General features: G+C 41.7%; 1 protein-coding gene across 2 annotated transcripts in view; it reads left to right on the forward strand.

Annotated features, from left to right (window-relative positions):
* LOC103389705 (lysine-specific demethylase 6A) overlaps positions 1 to 12,900 on the forward strand; it is a 30,033-nt gene extending 17,133 nt beyond the window's left edge. For both annotated transcript variants that reach the window (XM_008325234.3, XM_008325235.3), the window contains 17 exons: positions 3,159 to 3,290; positions 3,392 to 3,460; positions 4,469 to 4,576; positions 4,829 to 5,236; positions 5,977 to 6,857; positions 7,393 to 7,522; positions 8,165 to 8,270; positions 8,357 to 8,562; positions 8,641 to 8,702; positions 9,250 to 9,324; positions 9,438 to 9,586; positions 9,676 to 9,790; positions 9,878 to 10,065; positions 10,189 to 10,330; positions 10,426 to 10,552; positions 10,841 to 11,011; positions 11,651 to 12,900. In XM_008325234.3, coding sequence (XP_008323456.1) covers positions 3,159 to 3,290; positions 3,392 to 3,460; positions 4,469 to 4,576; positions 4,829 to 5,236; positions 5,977 to 6,857; positions 7,393 to 7,522; positions 8,165 to 8,270; positions 8,357 to 8,562; positions 8,641 to 8,702; positions 9,250 to 9,324; positions 9,438 to 9,586; positions 9,676 to 9,790; positions 9,878 to 10,065; positions 10,189 to 10,330; positions 10,426 to 10,552; positions 10,841 to 11,011; positions 11,651 to 11,680 — 3,099 coding nt within the window. In that variant the 3' untranslated portion in view covers positions 11,681 to 12,900. The remainder of the gene's footprint in view (positions 1 to 3,158; positions 3,291 to 3,391; positions 3,461 to 4,468; positions 4,577 to 4,828; positions 5,237 to 5,976; positions 6,858 to 7,392; positions 7,523 to 8,164; positions 8,271 to 8,356; positions 8,563 to 8,640; positions 8,703 to 9,249; positions 9,325 to 9,437; positions 9,587 to 9,675; positions 9,791 to 9,877; positions 10,066 to 10,188; positions 10,331 to 10,425; positions 10,553 to 10,840; positions 11,012 to 11,650) is intronic.
* Positions 12,901 to 13,335: the final 435 nt, after the last annotated feature.

Consider the following 13,335-nt stretch of genomic DNA (forward strand, 5'->3'; position numbering starts at 1 on the left):
CTTTGGACATGTGCACTATTAGCGTTAGCTACCTTAACGTGTAGGTTTGGTCAAACAGCTTGGAAAACCAACCCCAGATCTTGGTTGGATGTCAGCTGCCTCACACCCTTTGGTCACTTGATGTTAAGCCCAACCATTCCACGACTTCTTTACAGTAAAGATAAGGATATTGGCTGCATGGTTTGCTTCATTGGCCTTGTTCATCAGAAATCCATGGAGTTCCCCAAACTGACAGGAAACCCCCATCACTGCTGCGTGCAGCGCTGAAGCAGTGTTTACCAACCGTTCTGTGAACAGCCCCTCTTCGGCTACAGCCAAATATTTCAAATTTTGACTTATCAATCTTATCAATATGCCATCTGCCACATTTATGCACTAAGCCCCTTTGTTGTTGTTGTGGATAATTGAGTGTTATGGAATGCATGTTACTTTGGTTCCCATCAGTACTGTGATCAATCTTACCATGGTGTATGACCTGTGACATTAAGCCGTCTTCCACAACGCCACATTGGTAGCCACGTTTGGCTGTTTCACTCCCAGCTTTCCTACACAGATGTTTCTGTTTTATACTTGTGTTTTAATCTTTAGGTGAAAATATTAGTACAGTTTTGGTGTTATTGCTCCTAATCGTACACCTGACTATAATAAGTTCGCTGATTTAGATTTTGCCTCAACTTGTCTACCCTACACTCAAAAAGTTTTTAATTTTACAGCATTTTATCACTGCCTCAAACATAAACAGTTCTCTTAACTGTTTTAGTCTAGAATCAGGTTCTCGAGCTCAATGGGATTCGTTCTCAGCAATTGTTTACTTAGTTTAAGCCTAAAACACAAAATATGACTTTTTAAAAACTATTTATCTATCTTCTATCTTTTACTTGGAACCGTAAGATACTTTCATGGGAAATCTTTCTGAAGCAGTATAAGTGCATTTTCAAACAAAAACAAAGTAGGGTGGATGTAGCCTCTGACAGACAACCTCTCAAACACATTAAACAGTTCATGTCGATAAAACCTAGGTTAGCGCATGCACACACTGGTGGGTAACACCCGAGCTTGGCACAGTCACACATGTAGAAAGATGTCTTAAAGAAAACAATGACTTCCTTTCCTGGCTCCCCTTCAGTCACTAAAGAAGTCAAATGTTGCGTCTTTATGACATCTTTTCTGAATGACAAGCCGGGTGTTACCTACCAACTCCTTCGTCCCTCTTTCACCGCACCACAGCACCACTCGGCTTCACCCATCATGCTCAGCTCAATTAAAGTTAAAAAAAATAAATTAAAGAGTTCAATGAAGCCTTTCTGAATTCCTTGGGGCATTTGTTCATTATTTTAACGAGACAAATTTCAGGAGGTAGACTTGTTTGCTCAAGATTCGCCTCTGGTTAGATGGATTCTTTTTTCTTTACTTTTTTTTTGAGATCAGAGTCTCTAATTTCAAGTCAAGTGACCGTTGGCCTTTTAATGGCTTCTGACCCTGTGTGATCGGTGAGGTCGTGCTGCCGTAGCGTGCACATAAGCATTCTCCTCCTCCTCTTTCCTTTCACTAACAGTTGACCCTAGATGTCCTGCAGCTGCTTAGAAAGCCCCAGGAACGCCCTCTAGTGTCCTTTTACTACTCCACTCTTTCATGCTCATGATTCTGTAGATGCAAGTAGCTGTGTTGTGCCAGTGTTTGTGTGTGATCATTGACCTGTCATTGACCCGATCATGTTGATGTAGTAGCTTTGAGTAAAGTGAAGCATGGACTCATTCCATAGTGAATGAGTCTCATAATGAAAAGATTATAAATTGGTCAGATGTGACTTCATGCAAAGAACTTGCATCCAGTGTATTCTCACTGCACAAACCCTTTTTCCAGAAAAGTTGGTACACTTCCTGAAATGCAGCAAAAACTCAATTTTGTAGTATATTTATCTAACAATAATCTAATGAGCAAAATTGAAGCCTGCAACACCCCAGATAATTTAAATAGTTTTGTTTTTTTTGTTTTTTAAACAAGGATGGATCATGACTCAACATTTGCACGAAGAATTTGCATGTGATTATGTCTGTGTTTATATCTATCACCATTTTAAGATGTTGTGGATAGATTCGGGAAACAATGGAGCTGCTACTGACCTCATATATAAAAAAAAACACCATTTCCACAAAGGCTCCAAACTACTTGAGGAAATTATTCTTTCCTCAATGATTTTCTCCTTCTGTCATACGATTATGATAACTGGAAGCCAAACATCAAATTTTGCACAAACGTGGACTTCTCTGCCTCCAGTCCAGGTTTTGAACAGTAAATATCTTTGAACAAGGTGAAATTAAATTCAAACACATCAAAAAGTTAGATGAGTACCCAGTTGTAGACTGGCCTCTACAATATTTGTACTCATTCATTCTCTTTGACTGTTGCAGGTTTCATTAACAAAGAAAAATTGAAAACGTCTTGTGCCTGGAACTTAACGTTTAACTGCAGTTTTCTTTCTTGTTGTTATGCATTTTCAGAAAGTGTTAGAACTTTTCTGGAAACTGGTTTTGTTTATCCTGTCTTAATATATTCTTTATTATCTATAAAAAAAAACCCTCCTGTCCAATGTGTTTCTCATCTGTCCAATTTGACTGTGGCCTTCTCAGATGGTTTCTGTAAAGCTGTACACTGTGTGTAAAGGTAAAGCTACAGTGACCTTTACCTTGTCTGAAAGTGTACTACACTGAATTGCTGTGAAGGACTGTATGAAGTGGCACTGTGCTGTGGCTGTTGATGAGAAACAGCAGCAGCAGCAGCAGTGGTCACCCCTGAAGTTGTTGTTGCCCTATTAGCAGCACCGTCAAGTGTACTGGAACTTTTTTCTTCTACAAATCCTGCTAATTGGTTTCAACAAAGAATGACAGTGTCGCTCTCCTTTTTCTCTCTTCCTCTGTCTCCATCCCCTGCTTCTATCTGCACTCTGATTTCTCCTTTGCCTTGGTTTTGTCCTCTTTGCTGCATAATGCATCTTAATGTTGGATCATGTTCACTCCCACCATACTGGACTCATCTTATTTGTGTTTTCCCCTCTTCACCTCTGCTGCTGCTGCTGCATCATCCCATCTTCTGCTGTATTTGGACTTTTTGGTTTCTCCTTGCCTGCGCCCGTCCCCTCCCCATTGCCTCCCTTTCAGGCTTGTAAACCCAATCACAGCACAGAAGGCGGGGGCACTGGACCATCTCTGCCCCCTCATGTGGGCATGCTGGGCCAAGCAGATGACCAGTCCTGCCCAGCCAAGCGAAGGAGAGCCTCCAGCCCTACTAAGGTAAATGTGACACTGACATTGTGTTCTTTTTTTCCACTTTAATATGCAAAGTTAGTTAATGGTCTTAATTAACGCCAACACCGTCTAATATGACTCCTCAGGGTGAAGTGTGGGCCAGTAATCCAGCACAGCCAATTCCCAGCTGGTACCTCTCCCCACAGAAATTACAGGTAGGTAAAAATCTGTGTATAGTGGGGATGTACCGGTACTGATACAAGCCTCAGTATTAGGCCTGATGCATCATTCAAATACTAATACAAGTACTTGAAAACATTGCCCTGTAGTAGTGTTATTAAGTAGGTGAACAATGTCAGCAGCAAGACCTACAGTAAGATTTGTTCTATTAACAGTAGGGTTGTGTATTGGCAAGAATCTGGCGATACATCTAGGGGCAACGATACGATATATAGCGATATACTGTGATACCATAGGCACAACTATATAAAGTTTTTTTGTACACAATTCAGTTGCAGGAAAACTGTCAACAAAGTAAACGCATTACGCTGTTACATGCTTAACATTACATCAATACGGTATTGTAAATGAAATATCCCGATATTTCAGTGATCAGTAGTTTCTCACACCCCTAGTTAAGAGACAGGTAATTAAATAAAACAGTTGATGATTTACTATGGAGCTGAATACTGTGTTTACAGCACAGTGGATAGATTTAGTGAGAGTGGTTTTTCTAATGACTTGAAGTCATTTGATAACATTTGTGTGTTGTGAATCAACAAATTAACATGTGTGTTATTTTTGTTGATTCAAACCTGGAAACCTGCTACACAGTCTCACACTTTTTTTACTAGAAAGCAGGAGATAATCAACAATGTGGTATTGTTATAAAAGCACTGCTCACTTTCTGTTCATCTGACTGTGTTAACTACTCAAAAAGTTTAATGTTAGCTATTTTTAATATTTATATTTTATTACATTTAATTTTCACCCTGGCTTCATTGACTAATTTGATGATAGCGTCAGTTTAAAGAGATTTTTTTTTATATATTAAGAAGGAAAAATATCTGTGAGCATTTCCAGCTTGATGTCCTCACTGTCTCACATGTCATTCATTCTTGATCTACTTTAGAACACCCGTCATCAGTGTGGATAGCAGTACATATCAACAAGCTCTTTGAATCCTGTATCTTGAATTCAATTTGTCATCATTTTGCCTTCAGGTGATGGAGCAGTTGCGAAGTAACCGGGCCAGCCTGAAGCCTCCGCAGCTGCAAATGCTGGAGCAGCTGGAGTCTCAGTTCGCCATGATGCAGCAGCACCAGCATCAGGTTAAACAAACTATTACAATACTATGAATTTGGGATTCAATCCACTTTAGCCACTGCCTTAGTACTTTGTTACATGGACCCTTCGACAATACATGTAGTGTGTCACAAGGCAAGATGTTTTAAAATACTCTTTTGGTCAGGAACTGAATTACAAAATAGCTATGTCCTGTTCATATATATATCGGTTTTAATGGCTCAAGTTCAAACTTTTTTATTTTATTTTTTGTAATTTTGTAATATGTTTTTTTGCAGATGAGACAGAACGCCTCAGGAGGTCAGGTGCGTCCTTCTGTCCCGAACGGTCCCGCCACCAACTCTCTCCCCTCCCCCAACCTCAGCCTTCACCCCACACGGCCCCATTTGGGACTCCAACGGCCCCTGTGCCCCCCACAGCCTCAGCCACTGGCAAATGGGCCTGTGGGCCCAAGTGCGACACACGGACCCTCGGACTCACACTCTGTGGGCGACAGTAGTAAGAGTAGTAGTAGTTCCAGTTGTAGTAATAATCAGCCAGGGCCCTCGGACCCAGGACCCAACGGAGACGTGCCTTACCTGCAACCTGCCGGCAGCGGCGACGCAGCACTGCTACCTCACGCCTGCACAAGCACGCAAACACAGGACGCCACACCGCAGCAGACCCTGCACCTAAACCCCTCTCAGGTGAGGCATCGAGCAGCATTTAAAATGTTGAGAATCCGATGGTATTGAAGCAGAGCGTTTAAAATGTCTGTGTATTTTTGTCATGCAAGAAAGACTTGTTATATTTATTTTGATATAATGCACACTGACCTCTGCTAAATGTGATATTTAGCATGTGGCTTAAACTTAACTGACAGTTTGTTTAAAGGGTTAACCTTTGGGGGAAAAATGAATCTGCTGTGATGCTTCATTGGAAACATCATTACGTCGCTATTCACTTAAAAAATATCGAGATATTACCTGTTGTCCATGTTGCAGAGCTCTACTGTGTTGTTATCATTGGCTCCATCTGTCTTTTTGTGGTTGTTGGAAAAGTTATAGGTATGGACTGTAATGACAATGAATTTCTTTCTTTTCTTCCTTCGTGTTTTGGGATATAATGTACATGTATGTTTACATTTTACGTTGTGGTGTTTAAAAATGTAAATTGAATAGCAAATATGTGACTTCTGAGAGAAGTTAGTTGTTCAGATCAGTGGACTAATTGAAAAGAAGAGTTAAAAGATTCTTCAGGAAAGTTGGTTGTCAGTGACCTGCAGTGACCTCAAACCTGATGAACTATACCTCAGTCTTCACACGTGTCTTTATTCTCTGGTAAAATGACAACATGAAATTAAATAATTTTCTATGAAACAATGATGTTTTGAAGACCTTTCTGCATAGTATGACGGTTAACACTTCTCTGATTCTCTGATTTTCAGAGAGGGCCTGCTCCACACGTGGCAGCCTCCACCAGTGAGGGGGCTCCCTCTCACTCACAGACCCCTAACTCCACTGCCCCTGTGCCCCCCAACAGTCAGGTTGGACATTCCACAAACGCCCCTTCGCCTCGGCAGCAGCAGCCTCATAACCACCTACCATCACCTCCTTCCCTCCCTCACTCCTCTACCTCAGGTGGAGCAGCACCGGGTGCGTCTGCTACCAAAGATAGCAACACCGCAGACGCTCTCGCCGTGACAACCACATCTCTTGGGAACGGGGGCTCCGGGGGCAAGGCAGCATTGTCGCTGCCATCAGCCGATGAGAAACCGGCACAGGCCGACAGTCTGGCCAATCATGTCCACTTGGGGGACAGTGGCAAAGTGGCAGAGTGCAGTGAGAAGCCCAGCCTTAGCGCAGACAATCCTAGACTATCTGCCCTGCTGGCAGGGGGGAAGGGCACTGATGAGTCTGAAGGCCCTTCAGAAGGGACTGTATCCACTGCAAACTCTGCGCCCGACTCCCAAAAGAAAGTCAACAACATCCACCCAGCCGTGCTGCCCTCCACCCCACATGCGCAGGTCAGCTCGGCCGCCTCTTCGCCCATCTCTGCCATATCCACCGCCACGCCCTCACCAAAATCCTCAGAACACGCGCAAACATGCATCCACAGTCCCGCCACCAACACGTCTGCTGCACCGGCCTTAAACGGAAACGGCAAAGGAGGCATCTCCGAGGACTCTCAAAGCCCGCTGAAGGCTGAGCCGCCTGCCATCACTGGTCTAAAAGCCACTCCACCACACGGACACAACTCCTCGTCATCATCGTCTTCATCTTCAGTGTCCATCTATCCCAGCTCCACAGACGTGCTGAAGGCGTGCAGGTGAGACAACAGTGCCTCATCATTATCATCATCATCCCTAACCTCATTAACTGTTCTGCAAGAACTGGGATCTTAGTTAGGAAATTAGAGAATGCATTTTATAGTTACTGACCTTTCTGATTTCTCACCTTTTAATGTTTTAATCTACAAAAACCATTCTGAACTAAACTCAAGTATTGGGATTAAGTGTGGGGTTTTCAGTCAAATGAGGGCACGCCTCAGTTAGTGTTGGATTCAGTTCATTTAGGACCATGTCTCCTCCCAGTGGAGCAACCGTGTCACTGCAGAAGCAGAGTAAAACGTTACATAACTCTAAGCAACCCTGAAGGCTACTGGACCGTCTAGTTGCTATGCAGATAGTACTCATTTGAATACTTTACACCATTTGGATACTCTGGTGGGGTTTTTTTCTCTGTTTTCCATTTTACAGCTTATTGATAAAATGTGTTGTTGCAAATTATAAGGAGGGAGTTATTTAGCAAGTACCTAAGTATATAAGTCAGTTTTGGACATTGTCTGCTCATCTGTTTTGCAGAAACTTGGGGAAGAACGGTCTCTCTAACAGCAGCATCCTGCTGGATAAGTGTCCTCCCCCACGACTGCCACCTCCACCCTCACCCGCCCTGCCCAAAGACAAGCTGAACCCTCCCACACCAAGCATCTATGTGAGTACTTTTGTAACTTGTAGAATGTGTCTCTGTTTAAAAGATTTAATAATCAAATATCAACATTAGAAAAAGATGCATTAGCATCATCGTAGTAAGGCAAAAGAAAATATGTCACATCTACCAGTATATTATAACCTTTTTATTCCTATTTATTGATCTGTACAACCTCCTGAGTCTGTTGCAGATTACAAAACACACACAGGTTCAGTTAAATAACCAAACTGCGTTTGATTTTAATAAGTTTAAGTTTCTACAGTGCTAACCATCTCACACCAAAGTTCAACAAGATCCATCACTTTAGTTCACCAGGATACAGAAGGTTTCTGGTTGCTGCAGTGTTTTATCTGTCTTAGTATTCAAACCAAATATAAAATATAAATACCAAAATATATATGCTTCAGTCATAAAATACAACTGTGGAAAATTACCTTCTCTTTTACAGTTTTTATAATTTTGTGAAAGTGTTTCACATGTGATGCAAATTTGAGTTTTCATGGCAGAATAAGAATTGATATCAGTACTTCACACAGGTTATGTTCAAACCTGAAACATTTACCCTTAACAACAGAAGAACATCATATTTCAAACTATTATTCTCTCTGAAGTTTGACTAAAATAGTTTTTATCCCCTGTATTCAGCTGGAGAACAAAAGAGACGCTTTCTTCCCTCCTCTTCACCAGTTCTGCACAAACCCTTCCAACCCTGTCACTGTCATCAGAGGACTGGCCGGTGCACTCAAGCTGGGTAAATGGTGTTGCTTTTTTTATGCTTAAGTCTTCCAGGCTGTTCAGTCACTGGCTGATCTGATCACACTTTCCATTTTCCTGCAGACCTGGGTCTGTTCTCCACAAAGACCCTAGTGGAGGCCAATCCAGAGCATCTGGTCGAGGTGTGGACTCAGCTCTCCCAGCCCGCTGATGAAAACTGGGACCCGACCGCCACCAAGAAAATGTGGCGCTGCGAAAGCGCTCGCGGCCATACCACCATTGCCAAATACGCTCAATATCAGGCTGCTTCCTTCCAGGAGTCCCTGCGGGTCAGCGATGCATTTTCACTATGTTTCTTAGAATTTAAGCCTTCACAGAAAAATCTAATACTTGTAAAATTTTCCTAGGAGGAGAATGAGAAGAAAGCACTAAAGGAACCATCAGACACAGAGCCAGCATCAGCAGAGAGGTACAAAGTCATTTATCCTGTGTCTACAGGCAACACGTGGCTCTGCTTTTTCATTTGTTCCATTTTGGAATCAAAGAAATCTGTTTTGGGAAGGTTATATCATTTTTTGTAAAGATGACATGAAACTAAAACGGTATTAAGGATACGATTTAAACGGTTTACTCCAGACGTTATGTCATTGTTGGAACCTCAGAGCTAATGTCTATTTTTACTATTTTTATTAAATCACACAAAGGTATTTAGTTATCATATTAACTATGCATACATTATAAAATATTGCAAAACAACGACGCTTCCTCAATGTTCACAACAATATTAATATGATTGACATAAACATGAGGACAAAAAATCTGTTCAGTGAAAAAAATATAGTAATTAAGCACAAATTCTGCTTTTGCAAATGGAGAAAATTGATTAAGGTAAAAGTTTTTGAAGAGAATAAAAAACAATTTTTGGAAACAAATGTTTTGTAAGGGAAACTTGCAGTCATTTGTAGTTTGCAGTTACTGGTTGTGCTTTTGGCTGATCTCTGGTTTTGACTTTTTAGTGTCGCTCGCAAAAGAAGAGGACCTTTAAAGCACATCAAGTTTGGAACCAACATTGATGTGTCGGACGAGAGAAAGTGAGTGTCATTTTGCCTTTAATGTAGTATCTTAAGTATCATGTATTATTGTAAAGTGTTCTCCGACAGTTGATGCCCAACTTAAAAGATCTTAATGTCACTGCACTCAAAAGGTGGAAGCAGCAGCTGCAGGAGCTCAGCAAACTGCCAGCATTCGCCCGAGTCGTATCCGCTGGCAACCTGCTTAGCCATGTGGGTCACACCATCCTGGGCATGAACACGGTCCAGCTCTACATGAAGGTCCCAGGGAGTCGGATACCAGGTAAGTTTTAGGTTTATTAATTTTACTCACCAAGTTTAATTTTGGTGTGTTTCTGTTGTAAAGTTTGACATTTTTCCTGTTTGCTCCAGGTCACCAGGAGCACAATAACTTCTGTGCTGTCAACATCAACATCGGCCCAGGAGACTGTGAGTGGTTCGCAGTCCCGGAGCCTTACTGGGGGGTGATGAGCAACTTCTGTGAGAAGTAAGGAAACTTTGAGCTCTCAAAGCTTCCCACATCTCATCCCAAAATCTCAAATATATAAAACTATCTTCTCATTACCAACGCCAGGAACAACATCAACTTCCTGATGGGCTCATGGTGGCCCAATCTGGAGGACCTATATGAGGCTGACGTCCCCGTCTATCGTTTCATCCAGCGTCCCGGTGACCTGGTGTGGCTCAACACTGGCACAGTGCACTGGGTGCAGGCCATTGGTTGGTGCAACAACATTGCCTGGAATGTGGGACCTCTCACTGGTATGCTTTAGCCCACACCTTGCCTCAGTAATATAGTACAGTAATAGTAAATATTAAATAGAAGCAGATTCAATTTAGTCTAACACAAAGTCTACACAAATCCAAACCTTTGTGTTTTCCCAGCTCACCAGTACAAGCTGGCTGTGGAGCGTTATGAGTGGAATAAGCTACAGAGTGTGAAATCCATGGTTCCCATGGTTCACCTGTCCTGGAACATGGCCCGTAACATCAAGGTGTCCGACCACAAGCTGTTTGAGATGATTAAGTAAGTCTCATAATCTTTGGAGACAGTTTGGATGTTTAATTCTGAACTTTTGACTTTGGGTTAGTCGGAAGTAACATTTCACGTTCTCATACCAGGTACTGCCTGCTGCGTACACTGAAGCAGTGCCAGTGGGTGAAGGAGGCGCTGGTGGCCGCTGGGAAGGAGACAGTGCTGAGGCCGAGGACCAGAGACGAACCGGCTCACTACTGTACCATCTGTGAGGTCAGTTAGCATTAACGAGAGTGAGAACATGCAGCACACAGTCATTTTAAAGAAGTTTTCCCTGAACTTTGTTTTCATTTGAGTGAGGCAGGATCGTCTCCATGTAACATCTGCTGTCATCATGTTGTGAGGATTGTTCCATTACTCAGTGTCTGTGCAGCAGATGCACCAGGTGGTCTGCAGATGACATCATGACTGCCTGTGTTTTTTTTTCTTCTTTTTACCCTCAGTCAGACTCATGAGTCACAGCTGTATTTTTGTTTTCATGTGTATGTCTGGGCTTCACAGGTGGAGGTGTTTAACCTGCTGTTTGTGCGCCGTGAGCTCCTGTCCAAAAAGCAGCATGTGGTCCACTGTCAGGACTGTGCCAGGAAAGGCAGCGCCACGCTGGATGACTTTGTGGTCCTGGAGCAGCACAGGATGGAGGACCTGATGCAGGTCTACGACCAGTTCACATTAGTAAGTCATCAAAAATGATGCAAAGCTTTAAATATATATAAATAGATATTATCGATTCTTAATGGATTTGATTTAGTATGGATTCATGACAAGAGGTTTCATATGATAATTGCTATACGTAAAGGCCACTTTATATGGCTTTTTATTAGCACCAGGTTCAACCTTTTCTTACCTTATGAAGTGCATCAGATGGAACTGATATTCAGTCCACAGAGTAACATCGAAGATTACATAAGTTCATGATTATCTAGCTATTTTTATTGTATATCTCCTCATTTTTTAGATGTACTAGCTGTATAAGTATATTCACGTCAAAGTTACAGTATTCAGGAATTTTTTGTTAAGGTTTATAAAGGAGGAGCCAGGACCTCTAAGTGTTTACTCCTACATTAGATATGTTGTGGCACAAAAGATCAGTGAGGGCAACCTGCCTGCTGATTAATATACTAGCAAACATTTTATTTTTATTTTCTTCATTAAGAAACTCCAAAAATTGATTTTTGTATTTTAGAATTTCTGAATACTATGCCTTTAGGGAGACCAAGGGGTTTGTGGTATTTAGTACATGATCCATGTTCTATATGACATGGTCTGATGTGTTCAGTGATCTGGCTAACACTTGTCATTTCCCCCAACCAGGCCCCTCCTCTTCATTCATCTTCATCTTGACATTAGATCGACCCCTCCCACCCCACCATCAACCCCACGCCACCTTCGTTTTTTCTTCTGCTGCTGCAGAGCTGTGACGCTGTGACGTTTTGGAAATAAAAGGAACAAAAAAAGCATCCATGTACACGGACCATTTCTGACGTTCAGGAAAAGCCAAGGCCGTCTCCCCTCTCCTCCCGCCACAACCCTCACCACTGCCCCCTCCCATATGGCTGGTCTCCATAGCGACGGCTGGAGGCTAAGTGTGTCTAGTCTATGCAACCTGTTTTTTGAAAGTGCTGGGGCCTGGGCCCTTCCAGAGGGGGCGCTGCTGCAGCTGCTGAGCTTGCTTACAGGACTTGTCTCTCTCCTCTCTCCCTTCCTTTCCTGCCCCTCTCTATTGACAATGGTTCTGCCCTGTTTTACTGAAGGACTTAATCAAAAAAGGTTTAGTAAGAGCAGGGCGAGGACCGGGATACTTTAAGTGATAAAAATGTTTTGTAGATACTTGTTAACTGACACAACTGGCAACACCACCCGTAAAAGACTACTGACTTGACAACCTCTCTCCTCTCTCTCCCTCTGTCTCTCTCCTGATCACAGGATAAAAAATATGCTTTGGATTTCTCCTTTGATTGTTTTTTTTCACAGGAGCACTAGCCTAACTGTTCCTTTTCTATGGTAGATAGTTATTCTACAGCTATTTCAACAGCAAAACCCCCAAAAACATATAAAATGTGAAGAGTTTAGGTGATTTTTTTGTTTTGGTTTTCTTCCTTACGCTTTTTGTTTTTTATACAGCTTTTACATTCTTTGTTTTGGTCTTGTTCTTTTCAAAATGTTTTTGTTTGTTCTTAGGTAAAAAAAAATCTAATAAAAAATAACAAAAAAAAACTTACTAGCCAAGTCACAAAGAAAATGGGTTGCACATAGACTTATGGAAATGTTTAATTTGTGATTTCTTTTCGTTTTGTTGTTTCTAATCTTGATGTAAATTTACACTATTTATAAATACATATTTATTGCTTGAAAAGAAAATTGTTGATGGAATGCTGTTATTTTTTTCCAGAGTACCTGCCATTAAATTTTGAAGGAGTTTTGTCATTTTAACGACTCCTTTTACATTTTCTATATATAAATAAAAATTGCTTAGCAAGCATTGTACAGAAACAGACATTTAAAATTGTTTTATTGTTTGAAGAATGTTTTATGAGTCAATAAACACAAAGTTGTCAAATTAACCACTGCACATTGGCTCCAACTTTCCATGAACACGTGTCACAATTTACAGCAAATTTTACAGACATCAGCATAGTAAATTAAAAAAACATATATAAAAAAACTGAGAGCGCGAGTGTTAGTCTGAAACCCAGCAGACAATGTAGCTGTAGACTGACACACAGAATCCTACACTGTATGCCAGGTCCAGAACGTACTCAGAATCAATAGAAAAGTTGTCTTGATTATTTACATTACAAAAAAATGTAAATTTTCCTGTAAAAAATATAAAAACTAAGCAGAAACTATTTTGTCCTGAGTGGCATGGCTGCCAACAGAGACCCAGTAGCCAGATGTAGCTGCTGCCAGCCCCACAGGATCTACACTGACTACTGAGCAACTGCTGGGCGCCCCCTGGGCTCCGTGGTGCCAGTCATAGCCAAAATGGCTGCCCTGCC

This window comes from Cynoglossus semilaevis, chromosome 14 (assembly GCF_000523025.1).
Source record: "Cynoglossus semilaevis isolate Cse_v1.0 chromosome 14, Cse_v1.0, whole genome shotgun sequence".
Classification (NCBI taxonomy): Eukaryota; Metazoa; Chordata; class Actinopteri; order Pleuronectiformes; family Cynoglossidae; genus Cynoglossus; species Cynoglossus semilaevis.